At 54.5% G+C, this 18,914-nt stretch overlaps 1 protein-coding gene across 1 annotated transcript in view; it reads right to left on the minus strand.

Moving 5' to 3' along the window:
• The window catches only part of DNHD1 (dynein heavy chain domain 1), a 128,343-nt gene that overhangs the window by 29,783 nt on the left and 79,646 nt on the right, over positions 1-18,914 (minus strand). The window contains 6 exon segments of the mRNA XM_034780358.1: positions 511-703; positions 1,138-1,282; positions 1,690-4,693; positions 4,825-4,922; positions 16,454-16,579; positions 17,854-18,070. Of these exon segments, the coding sequence (XP_034636249.1) occupies positions 511-703; positions 1,138-1,282; positions 1,690-4,693; positions 4,825-4,922; positions 16,454-16,579; positions 17,854-18,070 (3,783 nt within the window).

Genomic DNA, 18,914 nt, shown 5'->3' on the forward strand with positions numbered 1-18,914 from the left:
CCATAGAGCAGGGGATCAAAGGCGAGGAGCCACGTCTCCGGCTGCATGGGGCTCTTGGAAGAGCTCCCAGCCTTGCCCCCTCTGTGCCTCTAGCATCTGACCTCTCCTCTGGCATCCAGCAGCTCTGGCTGTTGCCAGTGGGAATGTTACAGTGTGTGATGGTCCTGGGTGAATCTAGGGCAGAACAGGGCAGCTCCCGGGAACCCCCTGGGGGCCAGTCATACCTGGGACAGCTCACAGGGACCCCCAGAGCCTGGCCATAACTGGGGCNGGGCCAGTCATACCTGGGACAGCTCACAGGGACCCCCAGAGCCTGGCTATACCTGGGGCATGACAGGGCCTGTCATGGGGACCACTGGGACCTGGCTGTATATGGGGCAGAAGGGGGGAGCTCCTGGGGACCCCTGGGACCTGGACATACCTGGGGGAGGATGGGGGCAGCACACAGGGCCTGACTGTACCTGGGGCAGGATGGGGCAGCTCCTGGGGACCCCTGGGGCCTGGCCGTACCTGGGGCAGAATGGTGAAACTCTCAGGAACTGCCTTGATTCTGCCGGACAGATACTTCCCATCAAAAACCTCCAGTTTCCCATCCTCAGGCTGGGGATAGAGGTCAAAGACAGAATCGGCTGAAGGCAGCTCTATGGTGTAGCTGCTGCTGTACAGGACTCTACGAGCAAAGCTGTCAAAGATGGCCCAGTTTCTGCAAAAAATAGAGTCAGAGAGATGGACAGTGCCCTGAGCTGGCCCCAAAGAGTCCCTGCTGTAACAACTAGACCCACTTTGCTCCCAGAGCCAGGCTAGAACCCAGGAGTTCTGGCTCCCTGTTCTGCTCCATAGACCCCACTCCCCTCCCCTCCCCAGGAGTCCTGGCTCCCTGCTCTGCTATAGACCCCANAGACCCCACTCCCCTCCCCTCCCCAGGAGTCCTGGCTCCCTGCTCTGCTGTTCTAACCCATAGACCCCACTCCCGTTCCCTCCCCCCAGGAGTCCTGGCTTCCAGCCTCCAACCCCATCCTCGGAGTCCACATTCCACTGCTTCCGCCTCCCGATGCTGCTCACTCATCATCCCCGCCGTTGTGGCTAGAGGGACAAGGGCCATGAATGGCCCAGCCCCAGGGAACCCCTGGCTGGTACCTGGGGTGCAGGTGGCCACTGAAGCCCCAGATGTAGGCAAACACGAAGATGCTGCGGACAAGCAGGTGGTGATGGGGTGGGACAGCTTCATCCAAGCCCCAGTGTGAAGGGGCAGCTGAGACCCCAGCACCGCAGTTCTCAGCCACTGGGGAGAGAAAGTCAGTCACCCGGAGGCAGGGGACCCCAGCCTGGCCTGGCCTAGTGATAGCAGACCCCAGCCTGGACCTGGCAGGTGCTGCAGAGCTCCGAGTAGGCCCAGGTTCCAGACTGGCCCTGTCACAAGCATTCATGGGCAAGGACCCGCCAAGGAGGATCCGTGCCAGTCACCCAGGACTCCCTGGATGGTGAGATCCTGCCCACCCAACAGAGAGCCCCGGGCAGCCTCCGCCATCAGGCCCCTTCCCTGGGGCTCTGCCCCTGCTCAGACCCCGGGGTGCCCAGAATGGGGGAACTCGGCTGGTCAGGATCAGCAGCACTGGGGACTGGTTCTAATCTGGACCCTGTAAGAGCAGGGGGGCACAAGGTCATTGGTCCTGCTGGGATTTCCCTCACCTGCCTGGTCCTCCCTTCTCAGGGGCTGGGCCTTCGCCTTGTCATGGCTCAGGTGTTGGTCCAGCAGAGCCTTCAGGAGCCTGGTGAAGGCTGTGGTCTCTGGGATGCCCCAGGCCACGGGGCTGCGCAGGTCGGCGTGAGGCTGCAGCACAGAGCTGCAATGCTGCTGCAGGAAGGTGAGCGTGGGAGGGAAGACATCCTCAGCGAGGCCACGCAGCATGACCACGCTCTCCTGGCTCACTCTGTACGTGTGGTAGATGGGGGCTAGGGATGACGCCAGCAGTGCTCGCCAGACACACGAGCCCCCACAGTGCAGGAGGGCGCAGTGTGTGGAGATGGATGGTGAGATGCTGGAGGCATCAGGCAGCTCAAAGAGGAACTTCACGCCCTCTGGGGGATGGAGCTGCTGCCCGCTTGGCAGGCTGAGAGTGGGCTCTGCGCTGAACAGTGACGAGATGGGATCCAGCCACTCGGAGCTGGCAAACCCGTCCAGCACCAGCCATTGCTGGGTGCCTGACACGCCCAGCCCAGCCGCAGGGGCTGAGGAAGCCATTCTCTGCAGGAGCCTGGAGAAAACGCCCTCCCTCCAGATGCCTCCCTCAAGCCTGCCCAGGAATTCAGCGGTGCTGAGGCTGTTGGGGCAGAGGCAGACAGTGCTGATGGGCAGGTATGCCACGTCCTTCCGAGTGCCTGGCCTGCCCGCTCCTGGCGCCAGCTCCAAGGACGCACTCACAGCCAGCCTGCTCAGCACCTTAGCCAGGGTCTTCCAGGCTGTGGTCTTGCCGCTGCCAGAGGGCCCCACCAGCAGGACCCCCGGTGAGCCCAGCAGGGCCTGGCAAAGCTGCACTATGGTGCTGGTGAGCTCGGGGTCTGCGTGGAGCTTGTCCTCATGCAGCTGTGCTGTCACAGCACTCAGCAGCCTGGGGGGCGCCTGGGCCTCGGGGACCAGGGAGCAGGAGGCCAGGAAGACCCCTCGGAGCAGCTCCCACACTCTACTCCGCCGGGGGTCCTCCAGGGCAGACAAGAAGGGCGAGAGGCAGAGAGCTTGGATGAGGGCAGGCTCCTCTGCCAGGCTCTCAAAGGGTGTCTGCTGGGCTGGGAGCTGCTCCCCGGGCTCGGGCTCTGGCTCTGGCCTCACCACAGGCGGATACACAATGCCAATGGCTGCCTCAATGACCCCCTTGAACAGGGCCAGCCGGCTGGGTGCAGGGCCCGGGCCCAGCTCCCCCTCCAGCCAGAAGAAATAGCTCAGCTTCTTGGCCAGGTGTGCTGCTTCCCGGAAGCCAGCTGCCAGCAAGGTCACCTCGGCCACCTGGTGCAGGTCGGGGGGCAGCAGGGCCACGGGGCGCACGGCCAGGCGCAGGAGCTCAGGGAGACGCTGCAGGGTGGCCAGGCAGCCGTAGGTCTCCCTGACCCGCAACAGCCGCTCCCCGAAGAGGATGTTGCCCAGCACGCGGGGCTGGTACGGCTCATCTTCATTCAGGCCCAGCTCTGGCAGGGCCCTTGCCGGCTGCTCCTGCCCCTCCCCGTCCCTGCTCTTGGATTTGTGGCTGGGGCTCACCTGGCCCGTCTCCGCCTGCAGGCCCAGGCAGAGCATCCGCAGGTCTGACAGGAGCTGGCTGAACCCTGACAGGACACCGGGCCCCAGCTGGTCCACAGCCTCCAGCAGCAGCCAGGCCCCAGCCTGCACAGCCCCACTCAGGTGTTGGCGGAGGCAGCCCAGGCCCATCTGCTGGGAGCAGTGCAGGGTGACGAGCTGGCGCCCCAGAGCCCTGGCCAGGTGCTGCATGGTGGCCGTCTTCCCGACCCCGTGGCAGCCCAGAGCCGCGCCACAGCGGAACTCCTCCAGGGCCAGCAGTAAGCCCAGGAAGCTCCTCTCCAGCTGAGGGCCCCCCACCAGGTGGGGGCAGTTCCCCACATACTCATAGCCATAGTGCAGGCGGATGTCGAGGACCTCGGCCCAGCAGCCGGGGGGGCTGGCGGCCCAGCTCTCAAGGGGGGCCCCGACTGCCCTGGCACTCTCGGGGTGCAGGACCAGCCGGTACTTGAGCAGCTGGGCCCAAGCAAAGGCAGTGGGTGAGTCGACCTTGCGCTGCAGCAGGTGGGCCAGCACGTCGCGCTGGCGCACGGTGACTGTGAGCAGGGCCCCCAGCAGCGTGCTGAGCTGGCCGCTGCCCGGCTGCCCAGCCTGGCTGCTGCGGTAGTTCCGGACATAGTGGGCCAGGGCCTCCAGCTTGAGTCGGTGTTTGAGCTTGAGGCCAGGCCTGCGCACAGGGCCGAAGAGCCGCTCCTGCACATCCGCAAACCACAAGGCCTCCTCGGCCAGCAGCACGCACTGGGCCGGGAAGCCTGTTGCCAGCTGCCCCCAGTGCTCCACCAGCAGGTGCAGCGGCAGCTCGGTGGGACCTGGGTGGTGCTCGAAGGCCACGTCGAGCTGGGGCCGCAGGGCCAGGCGCTGGGCCATGCATGCCTGCAGCAGGTGGAAGAGGGCCTCCTTCATGCACTGCTCCAGGGCGCACAGCCATTTAGTGACCTTCTGGTTGAGGAGCAACGGGGAACACAACGGCACCGTCTCCCCACAGGCTCCCACCAGGCCCGTGGCCTCTGCCATGGGCAGCAGGACAGCATAGGTGGCAGGGTCTCGAGTGGCCGAGGGCTCACGGAAGGCCAGCTGGTGCACAGTTGGGAAGCAGCGGCGGGCCCAGGTGGTCACCTCCATGGGCTCCGCAGGTGAGGCCATCATAGCCACCACCTCTGTGTTGCTGAGGAAGAAGAGGCGGGGGAAGCCCATGCGCGTAGCCTCCAGCACGTACTCCAGTCCGTGGATGATGAGCTGCAGGTCCTCAACACCCTCGCTCAGCATGGTCTGCAGGGGCACACCCATAAAGCGGCTCTCCCGGTTGGCGGTGGCCGTAGGCATCATGCTGGATAGCACCAGGGGGTGCTTGGATGTCACCTGCATGAGCTCCCGGAACCTGCTGTCCAGCTTCTGGAACAGGCAATCCTGGCGCGAGGAAAGCAAGCATCAGCCCCGCAGAAGGGAAGCCCCAAGAGGCAGGGAACTGGAGGCAGTGAGGAGGGGAGGGAGGACTCACTGGCTCGGGACAGGGGCATGTGGTGGGGCAGACGACTCACCAGCTCGCTGCTGGGCAGGCTGATGTCCATCTCATACAGCACTATATTCAGAAAAATCCACTTCTGCTGGAAACTGACCCAGACATCCAGCAGGGCTCCTGTGGAGAGAGGAGTCTGGGGGTGAGCATTCCTGGGGTGCCCTCCAGGGCACTGGCCCAGGTACCCTGTGAGAGTATACAAACCCCACACTGGAGAGGAAGGGGCTAAGGAGCTGCTCTCTAGCCAGGTAGCCCTACCCCACCGCACCTGCAAAGCCGACACAGGCTGGAGGTGAAGCTTACAAAGCTTACAGTGGCAGGCAGACAGTTGAGAGGAACCTGCACCGGAGCTCTTGGGAAGGAACACCACAGGAGCTCTTGCTACCTGAGGCCTGGCACTAGTGGCCTGTCCAAGCCCACAGAGGAGGGACTGGTGACTCTCTGAAGGCACAGACTTTATCTTGGTGGTTAGTTATTTACTTTAACCAACGGGAAGAGACAGGACTTGTAGGGAGGGAGCCACACAGCACCTGAGGGTGCAGGACTTAGCTGCCTACTGTGATGAAGTGGGACTGTTCTTAATGTTTCCTCTGAATACTGTGTGAGTGCCTCAGTTTCCCCTATGCATTTCTTAAGTCTCTAGGTGGTGGGGAAAGGCCAGTGTGCATAAATCACTGACACTCTGTCTCCCTGGCAACTAATGGCCAGGCCCTTCCCCCCTGCAAGGAGATGCTAAAGGTGTGGGAGAACAAAGAGGTCAGGTGACCTCCTGGCCCAGGAAAGGAACTCAGCAGAGAAGGAGGGGCTGGAGGGGGTTTCAGTTTGGAGCTGGCTGGGGACGGGGAGTGAGGGCAAACGGGAGTGTCTGGCTCGCGGAACCTCAGAATGGACCCGGCTGAGGGATCCGGTTCTCTGGACCTACAAGCTCTGTTTTAGCCCGTGTTCCTGTCATCTAATAAACCTCTGTTTTACTAGCTGGCTGAGAGTCAGGTCCGACTGCGAAGTGGGGGTGCAGGACCCTCTGGCTTCCCCAGGACCCCGCCTGGGCGGACTCGCTGTGAGAAGTGCACGGAGGGGCAGAGGATGCTGAATGCTCCAAGGTCAGACCCAGGAGGTGAAGCCGTGTGAGCTTCTTGCCCTGAAGACGGTCTGCTCCGAGGGAGAGGAGGCTCCCCAAAGTCCTGACTGGCTTTGTGGGGAGCAGCTCCAGAGCATCGCCCAGGGACTTCGTGACACCTACCACTGGCATTGGACCAGAGACGGGTGGGTCTGGGCTCCCCTACTAACCCCTAAAAAGTGATAACAATGGAAGTCTATCCCTCAGTGGGGAACCGAGATGGGGAAGGACATTGAAGGTACAAGGGTCTGGACCATGAGACCCCAACCCAAAGGGGAAACCCTGAATCCCTCACTTGCCCAATACTGGGCTTTGTATATATACACCCCGAAAAGCATGGAACTGAAAACAAGACCTGGCCGCAGGGCTGACTCACTGAGGTATGTTGCAATGTGCGCCCAGGCTCAGATAAGATCTCAGGATAAACTTCCTCACTGTAAGACAAGGGACCAGAGGCCTAGGGAGGTTGTGGAAGCTCCTTCACTGGAGGTTTTCCAAAGAAGGCTGGAGCCGTCTGTCTTGGATGGTTTAGCCAATAAATCCTGCATCTTGACAGGGATTAGACTAACTGACCCTTGCGCCGTGGCCCCGTCTAACCTTATGATTCTATAAAACCACTGCCAACTGCACACTCCTGGATGTCGACTTACCACGCCACACTGGAACCCATACCGGGTATCATCAAATAATTACAACCCATACTCGATGGGACCACATCCTGAAAGAAATCTTTCCTGAACCCCCTCTTCTGATTAGGCCCCAACTGGAGTAGTGTGTTCAGTTCTGGGCGACACATTTCAGGAAGGATGTGGACAAATTGGAGAAAGTCCAGAGAAGAGCAACAAAAATGATTAAAAGTCTAAAAAAGATGACCTATGAGGGAAGATTGAAAAAACTGGGTTTGTTTAATCTGGAGAAGAGAAGTCTGAGAGGGGACATAACAGTTTTCAAGTACGTAAAAGGTTGTTACAAGGAGGAGAGAGAGAAAAAAAAATTCTTAACCTCTAAGGATAGAACAAGAAGCAATGGGCTTAAATTGCAGCAAGGGAGGTTTAGGTTGGACATTAGGAAAAACTTCCCAACTGTCAGGGTGGTTAAGCACTGGAATAAATTGCCCAGGGAGGTTGTGGAATCTCCGTCATTGGGGATTTTTAAGAGCAGGACAAACACCTGTCAGGGATGGTCTAGATAATACTTAGTCCTGCCTTGAGTGCAGGGGACTGGACTAGATAACCTCTTGAAGTCCCTTCCAGTTCTATGATTCTATGATTCTGGCCTTCAAACAACCTCACAACCTCTCCAAGCATCAGCAGCAAGTTCCTCATAGATCAGGACACACAACTCAATGCGGCAGCAAACCGTGCCAGAACAATAGATGCAAAACCTGGAGACACATCTCCACTGCTATGATGATCAACATCCGCCCCCTCCCCGCAACACATCTTTTAAGATCCATGGGCCCTACACATAAATGCCCCAATAACAACTATGTGGGTGAAACCAGGCAACCAATACATCTTGAATGAAGTCACACAGGAAAATGATAAAAAACAAAAACACCCTATCACCTGTGGGTGAACACTTTTCACGAAGTGGTCACTCTTTATCTGACCTCTCAGTCCTCAGCCTCAAAGGAAACCTGCACAACACCTTCCAAAGACAAGCCTGGGAGCTTAATTCATAACTTTGCTAGATATTAAAAATCATGGACTGAACAGACACTGGATTTATGACATATCACAGTGGATATATGTCTACAATCTATAACCCCCTAACCTCCACCCAGCTTCCGCCACCACACACCACTGGAGAGATGTTAACGGGCCACTTCACCTTGAATGGTCCCTTGAAATATGTGTTAACTCCTTACACTAAACAATCTGTTCTACCTTATATTTAGCTGTGATGCTCTTAGCACTTTTTCCAGCCCTGAAGAAGAGCTCTGTGTAAGCTCCAGATGACTGGAAGCTAGCTAATGTAACGTCAATTTTTAAAAAGTGCTCCAGAGGCAATCCTGGCAATTACAAGGCTGTGAGCCTAACTTCAGTACCGGGCAAGCTGGTAGAAACTGTAGTGAAGAACAGAATGATCAGACACCTTGGGGAAGAGTCAACATGGTTTTTGTAAAGGGGAATTATGCCTCACTAATCTACTAGAATTTTATGGATAAGGGTGATCAAGTCATACTGTGTACCTGAATTTTCAGAAAGCCTTTGACAAGGTCTCTCACCAAAGGCTCTTAGTTTCTTTAAGTGGTCATGGGAGTTGCCTGAGTTGCCCTGAACAGACTTCAGACCCTTGCAGGCAGAATCTACCCTGAATCACAGTGTGGCTTCAGAGCTGAAAGGTCTGCTATCGACACGATCTTCTCGCTGAGACAACTACAAGAGAAATGCAGAGAACAAAAAAGCCCCTCTACATAACCTTAATTGATCTCACAATGGCTTTTGACCTTGTCAGTAGAAGTGGACTATTCGCACTTCCAGAAAAGATTGGATGTCCCGATGTGACGAACTGGGACTGTTCTTACTGTGGTCAGTGAATGCTGACAGGGGAGTGTGGCTAGGATAGTCTGCATTGGGGGATGGTAGACTGCCCGGAGGAGAATACCTGAGCGTGTAACATGAGAACCCAGGAAGGGGTTGGAGGCCAGGTGACACCTTAGCCCGGGAAACTGAACAAAGGATGCGGGAGGGGTCGCTGAAGGCAGAGTCTTGGAAGCTGGGTGGTGAGATTGCTCTGACCTCCCAAGGGGGGCTGGGATGCCCTGGGACCCCCAGATGGACCTAACTGAGGGGGGCCCTGTTGTCTGTGCCTGCAAGACCTGTCTTGGACTGTATTCCTGTCATCCAAATAAACCTTCTGCTTTACTGGCTGGCTGAGAGTCATGGTGAATCACAGGAAGCCGGGGGTGCAGGGCCCTGAGTTCCCCAATACTCCGTGACACCCCTCAGGCTCTAAAGAGGGAGGTGGGGAAGAGGGGGAACGCGGCATGCTCGAGGAAGAGGCGGGGCGGGGGCGGGGATTTGGGGAAGGGATCCAATAGGGGCAGGGAGGGAGCGGAGACTTTGGGGAAGGGTTGGAATGGGGGCGTGGCAGGGGCGGGGAGGGTGAGGCAGGGGTGGAGTTGGGGTGGGGACAGGGGGGGAGGGGGTTGAGCACCCACCAGCACTGGGAAAAGTTGGCGCCTATGCAGCCAATGTAAACAAAATATCTCTCGGCCCGCCAGCAGATTACCCTGATGGGCCACGTGCGGAAGGTTGCCGACCCCTGCTCTAAGTAGAGGAAGGACATTTCAACTGGTGTTGCAGACTGCTCATAGTTCTAGGAGATTGATGTTTAGGGTGGATTCTGTGAACGACCATCTGCCCTGCACTGTGTGATCGTGGAGATGCGCTCCCCAACCGATTAGGGAGGCATCGGTTGATAGGATCATAGTCGATGTAGACTTCTACACAGACATTGTTGGGCTGTGTCCATCACAGTAGTGAGTCCTTGACTTGCATCAGCATGGATAAGAGTTTGTGGAGGCTGTGTTTGTGGGGAAGATATACTGTACGGAACCATGCCTGACGACATTGCATGTGTAGTCTTGCGTGCCTGACCACAAACGTGGCCATGTGACCTAGAAGTTGGAGACAAGTTCTGGCAGCGATCTGAGGGCAGACCCGTGCATTGGATACCAGATCTGTTATAGCCGAGAATCTATGAAGTGGTAGGAAGGCTCTGGCTTGTATGGCATCCAATAGTGTGACGATGAATTCCAGCTGTTGTACTGGCATTAAAGTGGACTCTTCTAGATTCACGAGAAGGCCTAGTTTCATGACCAGGTCCATCGTTAGGTGGACAGCTTGGAGAGTGTCGGTTTCAGATGGGGCCTTGAGGAGCCAGTTGCCCAAGTATGGAAAAATGATGACTCCTTGTTTTCTGAGGTAGGCAGCAACTACCGCCACGAGCTTGGAGAACACCCGAGGCACTGTGGACAGCCCGAAGGGTAATACTTTGTACTGGTAGTGGTCATCGCCCATGATGAATCAGAGAAATCATCTGTGGGCAGGGTGTATTGTAATATGAAAGTATATGTCTTGGAGGTCGAGGGCTGAGAACCAGTCCCCCTGTTCTAGTGCTGGGATAATAGTGGAAACTATCTTAAAATGTTGCAGTTTGACAAACTTGTTTAGATTGCGAAGGTCCAGGATGGGTCGCCAGCCACTGAATTTCTTCTGGATCAGGAAATAGTGGGAGCAGAAACCCTGTCCCACATGCTGGGAGGGGACCAGTTCTATGGCTCCCAGGTGCAGAAAAGGATTTATTTCTTCCCATAGAATGGAGTTGTGAGAGGGGTCCCTGAAGAGGGATGGGGAGGGAGGGTGGCAGGTGGGATAGATAGGAAGGGGATGGAGTATTCTTCCTTGATTATTTCTAGGATCCACTTGTCTGAGGTGATGAGTCTCCAAGATGGGGAAAATGGAGCTAAACAGTCGCCAAACTGCTGGGATGTCGAAGCTGGTGAGAATGACTGGAAGAGAGGAAGGCTTCTCAGGGCCTTGACCACACCTTCAAAATTGCTGCTTCGGTGGGGATGTGTGAGAGGTAGCCCCTTGAAGAGTGGGTTGTCTCCATTTGGTAGGAGACCTCTGTCTTTGGCACTGGGTGTCATAGTGCTGTTGAGGAGTGTACTGCTGTGTTTGGGATCGTGGCGGGAGTTGGTACTTCCATGAGCGTCTCTTTGGCGCTGGTGTGTAGATGCCAAGAGATCGGAGTCCTTAAGGGAGTACAGAGAATCGTCCATGTGCTCCGAGAATAGTTTCTGGCCCTCAAAAGGTAAGTCCTCTACCGTGTTTTGTACCTCCTTAGGAAAACCCGATAGGTGGAGCCAGGATGTATGCCTCTTAATCACAGCAGTCGCGATGGATCAGGTAGAAGTATCTACAAAATCTAACGAGGCTTGTAGGGCTGTTCGAGCTGGGAGGTGCCCTTCTGATATCAGGAACTGGAATTGCTCTTTCTTGGCCTTCGGTAGGTCCTGGCAGAGTTCCTCCAATTTGCCAGAAGCTGGGAATGGATGACGGGGATGGATCAATTGATGATTACCTGTTCTGTTCATTCCCTCTGAAGCACCTGGCATTGGCCACTGTCGGAAGACAGGATACTGAGCTAGATGGACCTTTGGTCTGACCCAGTATGGCCGTTCTTATGTTCTTATGGAGTAGTTTAAGTAGTTATACTTAGCCATAAGGGCTTTGTAGTTTGAGATTCTAAATTGGAGCATGGCTGATTACTATGCTTTGCATCCAAACAAGTCTAGGCATTTCCAATCTCTGTCTGGATGACTAGACTGAGATTGATGTTGACAGCCTCTCTCTTGCACCACATTGACTACCAAAGAATTTGGGTGGGCGTGTGCAAGAACAGAAATTCTATGTCCTTCACCGGAACATAGTATTTCTTGTTGGTGCTTTGCAGATCGGAGGGATGGATGCCGGGGTCTGCCACAACACCTTTGTAGGATCAAGAAGAGCCTGGTTGGTGGGTAGAGTTATCTTGGAGGAAGAGGATGTGTGGAGGATATCCAGCAGTTTATGCTGCTGGTCCTTGACATCCTCCAAAAGGATCTGTAGGGAGTCTGCAATCCTGTGGAATAGATCTTGAAAGTGCCTGAGGTTGTCGGCAGATATAGGGGTGGAGGCACGATAGCCTCATCGGAGGAGGAAAAACCTAGTGTTGGTGGAGCCTTCTCCTCCTGTTCTTCCTCTTCAGTTGGTACTAGCGGGGGTTCAGCTTCCGGAGGGCGAGAGACTGATGGAGAAGGGAGAGGTGTAGGTCTCCGGCTTTGCTCTCTAGGAGGGCTCCCGAACTGTGCCCTGCACATGACCCAAGGATCCCAATATGGCCAGTTTGGAGGGAGTGGCACATGTGGCTGCATCCATGGTGGTTCCTGCCAGGACTGAGGACCAGAGGTAGACTATGGGTAGTGAGGATGAGCAGATGTGATTGGTCTAGTAGATGAGGAAGTGATGGAGCCTTTGTCTTCCTCCTCCTCTTCAGCCTCGTCACTGGGGAAAGGAGGTGCCATCCAAGGCAGAGAGAGGGGGGAGTGTCATGAGTTTGGAGAGGAGGGTGAAAGTGGGGGGAGGTCAGGTAGAAGGAGTGTCTGATACTAACAGGTCTTTAGAGTATCTAAAGTCTTGTGGAGGGGGAAAAAGCATCATCGGTGGTAGTGTAAGATGGTGCCAAAGGAAGGGTGTTTGCCCCTGAGGTGTCAGTAGATGGCACCAGAAACTTGGTTGGCACTGACGATTTGGTCGGTGCCAATGGCTTGGTTGGCATCAAAGACTTGGCCAGTGCCGATGATTTTGATGGTGCCAAGGGCTTACTCGGTGCCGACGGGTTCATTGGTATAGGAAAGGGCACTAGTGCCGTAACTCCTGCAGTTGGCCTGTCTCATTCCCCAGAGCTGTAGATTTGCCCGATTAGGGTCTGTAGACCTTTTCCTTGTGTCAGTACCAGCGGTACTTGGATGGGCCCTGGAGCTGTGTCCCCTGTCAGATGAGGTTGAGGCCACAGACCTGGCCAGGGATGGTGTTCCGATGGGCTGCGCCCCAGAGTGTGAGGAGGGAGCCCGTTTCTTTTTGTTGAAGCAAGAAAAGGATGACTTTCTCTTCACGGGATGTGGGAAGTGAAGGTTAGCAGATGACCTGGCAGAGTGTGGGGGCCTCTCCAGGGAGGAGTCTAGGCCCGGATCTGATGCCAGTTGCAGTGATTTCTCCATGAGGAGAAGTTTTAATCTGATGTCCTGGTCCTTTCTGGCTCTGGGTTTCAGGCCGAAGCAGTGGGAACACTTTTGCAGGATGTGTCCCCTCTCCCAGACAGTGGACGCACTTAGGTTGGCCGTCCATTACTGGAAAAGTAGCCCTGCAGGAAACACACCTCTTAAACCCGGGGGATTCAGGCATAAGGATGACAGAAAAAGGCTTCCCAGGCAGGAAGTAGGAAAAAACAGAAACCTAAGTTATGAGATAACTGTAGATGTAAAGTTAAACAAAACCAAAAGAAAAACCTTTTGGTGGGGGGGGGGGAGGAGAAGAAAAGAGAAGAAGAAAATACTAACTATGCTACGCTAGCAGGTAAGATACTATCTATTGAAGGAATAGGAGAAGCAGGTTCTGCTGTGGATTCTGTCCCAGACCAAAGGCGGTACAGAAGGAATTAGGGGTGGTTGGACCGCTCAGTGCTATATATACGTCCTGCGCACAGCACGAGATGGGAGAAGTCCAATGGCCACTGCTGATGAAGATTTTCAATATCAGGCGCAGGGGGCCCTGCCGCACCTACAAGTGGAGCACCCGTAAGGACATCACTCAAAGAAGAACCAGGTAAGTTCATGGAGTCATTCAACCAAGGAGGTGCACTGCCTCCGGGCGCCAGACTGCATGCTGTGGTGTGACTTATGCTTATAAGCAGCACACGGGATGTTTTTTAGGGGAAAAGGCAATATGCCGTGCTTACTGAAGATATAACAATTAGCATATGCATTTAATTACACACACACACACACACACACACTGTCCTGCCAGTCAGTATTATAGTTGCTAGTTTTATGGCAAGGCACCCTGTTTATATAGTAATTTTTTTTACTGGGACCAATGAGTTTTCTACCGTTCTATAATTAATTGTTGATTGGTTTCTTTTATTTGTTTTTAATTTTTTAATTTTGTTTTTTTTATTAATTTTTTTAGGGAGTTATTTTATGCTGGTTTTGATTACAGCGATATTGTTTTTATTGATAGGAGCTTGTTTTATTTTTAGAGTTGTTAATTTGCTTTTTATTGATATTTTAATAGGGATGTGTTGCAATCCTTTGGCACCTTTGTGTTTGTTTTGGGTTTTTTTTTTAGAATATTTGGTTTAGTGATGGCTTTTATACTTATTTTTTAATATTTATTTTCTATTTATATACAAAACAGAATTAATTTACACAAAATATTTTGAACAGGAACATCAAATTTGCAATGTAGAAGAAAAACAATGATGGCATTTTTTACTTGTTTTAAAATGCTAAGCCTATAACGAAGTGGTGATCCTCAAAGGTCTGTTACTGCCTTGAAATCAGTTCAGACACAAAGAAATTTTGGCTGATGCATTTTTACCAATGGCCCATTAGGCCTTTTTTTTTTTTTGCTATTTAAAAAGGATGGCTGGCAGGATAGGGTCAAATTATACATTAATACATTTAATACATGCAGTGCAATATTATTTTATTATTTTTTAATTTAAATTATACAAAATACAAACATAAAATGTTATTACTACATGACAGCCCCGGGAGTCTCTTGCTTCGCTGAGCCAAAGAGGACGGCACAGTGGAACAGGATGGTGTTCAGTGGCACTGGTACCAGTCGAGAACCCCGCCCGAGGCTCATTGTGCACCAGGCAGCGCCTTGGCACCAAGCGCACTGTACTCTGCTTCCCAGCTTGACTGCTGGACAGTCTCTGTGGTGCCTGAGATCTCGAGCTCCTGGATGATGGGTCCCTCGATGCCATCTTCCAGTGTTTCTTCTTTGGTATCAGAGATCAGTGCCGAAACTCTGCCCCAACAGGAGGAGCGTTCCTAATGCAAGTGGCGGTGGTCGGTGACTGCCCTGAGCAGGAAGGTTGCAAGGCTGGGTGCAGGGCTGCGTCCATAAGGAGGGGCTTTAGCCTGACTCACAGATCACTAAGGCCAGAAGGGACTATCATGATCATCAAGTCTGACCTCCTGCACATCACAGGCCAGAGAATCTCACCTGTCCACTTCTGCAGTAGGCCCATAACCTCTAGCTGAGTTACTAAAGTCCTCAAATCTGACCTCCTGGTCCTTTTAGGTTATGGGCTTAAAGTCCCTGCAAATCTGGCAATCGTCGCTGATGTGAGCTTCTCCTAGGCACTTCATGCACCTGGAGTGGGGGTCACTGACTGGTATTGGCTTCTTGCATCCATTGCAAGGTTTGAAGCCCATGAACCAAGGTGTGCCCCAGCACTGGGCATCAGTACCCAGAATCAGCAGGAAATGAAGCACAAAGGAAGTACACTAGTAAAAGAAAAAGGAACCTTACTGCTAAAACGCTCCACTAAGACTGCTAACAAATACCAACTATGTAAACTACACAAGACTAAGAAAGACGGAAACACTTGCAGTAGCACGCTCTGACAGCCATCACAGATGGTAAGAAGGAACTGAGGGAGGGCGGGGATGGCTCTGCCCTTTAGACCACAAGCAGCAGCAGCACGAGCATACGCTGCCCAATACGTATCACTTAGGAAATCTCTGACGCTGGTGCACTGGGTGTGCATACAGCTGAAGTGGAATGGACACGGCAATCACTTGAAAAACTTCGTTTACTGTAAAAATTGCTCTACAAATATCCTATTCTCCCTGCTCTGCTGGTCCGTGCAAGTCCAGCATGTGGGCACACAAAGCGTCTCTGGTTTCCGTTCCCATGTGTGTCCTGCTGTAGCTGTGACAGGTGCACTTGCTGGCTCAGTGTACCAGTTCAGCCACCCGGGGCAAACGGCCCACCTTTGGATTCACAAAGATTGTGAAGGGCACAGCAAGACATAGTGATGCGGTCAGCATTAATCACACTGGGATTGAAACAGCTCTGTAAACAGTGCCAGCAAGATTTCAATCTGCCAATCGCACATTCACCACCCCTCTACACCCACGCCAGGCCCTCGGAAAGCAGGAGATGGGTTCATAAGCCAAGACAAAAGGGGGTATGCAGGGTCCCCTAGAATAACAGTGAGGACAGTAACTCCCATTATGTCATTTGGTATCATTTGGTGGGAATAGCGTCCATGAATGTAGACCCCTGATCAGTGGAAAGCCCTCACATCATGAACTTTTCCAGTGCAGGCCACACTGGTGTCCATAAATCGGCTTCTGTGGCCCAAAAGGGCCTGCATAACAATGGAGTAGTGCCCTGCAAGGAGGGCAAGCTGTGGGCTGCAAGAACTTCCTCTCCAGTGCCGTGGGATGGACAGTCACCTCAAACAAGGCTACAGAGGCTACAGCTGGGGAGGGCACGAGGAAGCCTGGAAGAAGCTGGTTGGACTCATCTCTGCGTCATGCAGTGTGGACATGTGAGCGTGGGTATGAGTCCCAGGTCCAGAAATGCTAACCCTAGGGTCAGGGTTCAGTGTGGACATGTGAGCGTGGGTATGAGTCCCAGGTCCAGAAATGCTAACCCTAGGGTCAGGGTTCAGTGTGGACGCTCAATCCCAGGCCTACAAACACCAGTTCCCACAGAGCCCGGGCTCAGATTGTAGTGCAGGCACACCATGAAAGGAGAAGCCGCCACCAAGCAAAACAGCTGTAAGAAAGGGGAACACCCAGGTAGAAATCAACTTGTCACACACCCCCACACACCCCGCCAAACCAGTGCCAAGTGCCCCAGAGGGAATGACCAGAACAGGGAATCATCGAGTGACCCATCCCTGTTGCCCACTCCCAGCTTCCAGCCAAGGATTCCCCTTCACACCCCCAGGCCCGCACCAAAGCCACGCAAGGTACTGGTCCAGCTCTCTGCCTCCTCCCGGAGCTCCATGGCGTGGGGTGAAAGGATGATGTTCTTCAAGGTTAGCAGGCTTTTCTCTGTCAGGGCCTTGAGTTCTGCTGTGTCTGGATTCAGGGAGAGAAGAGGTGAAGACTCTGGCAACCCTGAGGGGCCCAAAGAGGTGCTGGAGCCAGGGCTGAGGCCTCGCACACACGTGCATGCATGGGGGCAATTGGCCCAGCATAAGCCCTGTACCTTGGTGATGGAGATGCTCTGAGCTTTGGACACTCCTGGGACACTGCTGCCCCAGCCCTGGACTCTGGAACAGTGGGTGGGACAGGTGAGTTTCCCCCAAACCTGGAGCCTGAAACTTCCAGTGAGGATGGGAACCAGCCAGGGCCACAGCAGCTCAAGTCCTACACTCCCTGGAGAGACTCCTGGGAACTCTGGGTAGCTGCACTGGACAGGGCGGAGTCCATGTCCCAAGGGGACGCGGAGCCATGGTCTGGCTAGTCTCATGGTCTGAAAGGAGCGGGTAGTCAGAGGGCAACAGCCACCCCATGTCTCCCTGGGAGGCAGAGTGCTGGCTCTGGTCCCAGCTCTGCTCAGACCCACCTTCCCCCCGCCCCCGTGCAGCCTGTGACAAAGTGGGAATTTGGGGTAATATTTTCATTATTCCTACACGTCCTTCAGTTTCCTCTGTACTTTGCATTGCTACCCCTGGGGGACGCGGTGCTGCCTGCATGGAATAAACAGGGTAGTTAAGGAGCTGGTTGAAAGCGACCCAGATTAACACAGGCCCAGAGAGACATTAGGAAGTCCCAACAACGGAACGCCCGACACTCAGCAGTGGGGAACTCTGGCAGGTGGGATTGTGAACTCCACACGCCCTGCCTGGAGACAAAGGACTGGAGATGGCCAGCAGGGGTTTCTGAAGAAGCTGGCTGCTCTCCCCTGGGACTGGGTCAGGACACAGACAGACACTTGGCTGGCGTTTTGCACTGGCTTGGCCAGGGTGGATGTGGCTTCACCTTTGCCTCTCTGAGCTAGCCAAGGACTTTTGGATTCTGTAGCCAGGTGACTAATAAAACGTTACCTTGTTTGCAAAGGCTCCCTGAGAGCTTGGTGCCCTGACGGGGCCTGTACCAGCCTCCCACAGGCACCTGGCTGGGCTGGAGTCACTGCAGGGAGCCATGGGGAGAGGCAGGTTTGCTGGTGCCCAAAGGCCAAGTCGCAGAGTCTTGGCGGCTGCAGGCCTGCCCTGTGTGGCTCTTTGCAGCCCAGCACACTAAAGGGGTCGCTCCCAAGGGACTGGTTACAGGCTGGGGCATAGCCCAGACCCGTGAATCTCTGATACACCCCACTGGCCAATCTGGGCCCCCACTCATGCAGCACTCACCAGCCAGCACGAAGGTGCCGCTGTCCTTGGAGATGTACTCCTGCTTGGGTGGGCGGTAACGCCTGCTGGGCGGCCGGCGGGCACGGTCGGGCAGTGGGGCCTGGTAGGGCACGCTCAGGATGAAGTTGACCAAACGGAACTGCCTCTCAGCCCAGGCCTTCTGCAGCCGGCGCAGGATGTCCAGGGAGCGGCAACGGCCTCGCTCACTTGACCAGATCTGGGGGCATCGAACACAGGCTGAGTGAGAGCAGCAGGACCTGTGCGCGTTCAGGCTGGCAGCAGCTCCGTGAGAGCCAGGTGGCCCCGCTGCACAGGGCAGTGCCGCCACGGGCTGGAGCCTTTCCAGCTAGTCCAGCTGGTTTCAAAGCTTTTGAGCTGAGCCCCCTTTGATTTACACTTTTTGGTTGCGCCCCCAAACCCCAGACAAAAATAGACACAATACCCGCCCCTCCCCCCTCAGCTTTTCAGGGTGAGGGAAGGCAGGTGCGACAGTCTCTAGGGGCAGAGCCAGTACTGGGCAGGGAGGCTGCCAGGAGCAGATGTTGACACTGACCCGCTGTGACAATGCAGTTCTGGCGGAACCCAACTGAGAGTGCCAACTCAGGACAAATTGCTCAAACAGGGCAGTTACAGCCCAAGGCTGGGGTTTCTCCACCTCTAAGGCACCAAACCAGCCAGACTAAGAGGACTCCGGTCTCATCCCACTGGCTAACCGCAAGTCTCACAAGCAATCTCCTTAGACACTCCAGTTTCCCAGTATTACCACCAGTGCCACTCGTTATGGGGACAAATGGTTATGAAAACCAATACCCCAATAAAAGAAAAAGGTTCTCCTGATCCCAAAGGACCAAGCCCCAGACCCAGGTCAATATACAAATCAGATCTTACCCACAAATCACGCTGTTGCCAATCCTTTAGAGTCTAAAATCTAAAGGTTTATTCATAAAAGAGTTTATTAGCAGTGCAGAAGTGAATGGACTGAGGTGTATGGTGTTGCGGATTGTGGGGGAGTTAGGGCCCTGCACCCCTCTTCCCGAGATTCACTGCGACTCTCAACCAGC

Source organism: Trachemys scripta, chromosome 1 (genome assembly GCF_013100865.1).
Source record: "Trachemys scripta elegans isolate TJP31775 chromosome 1, CAS_Tse_1.0, whole genome shotgun sequence".
Lineage (NCBI taxonomy): Eukaryota > Metazoa > Chordata > Testudines > Emydidae > Trachemys > Trachemys scripta.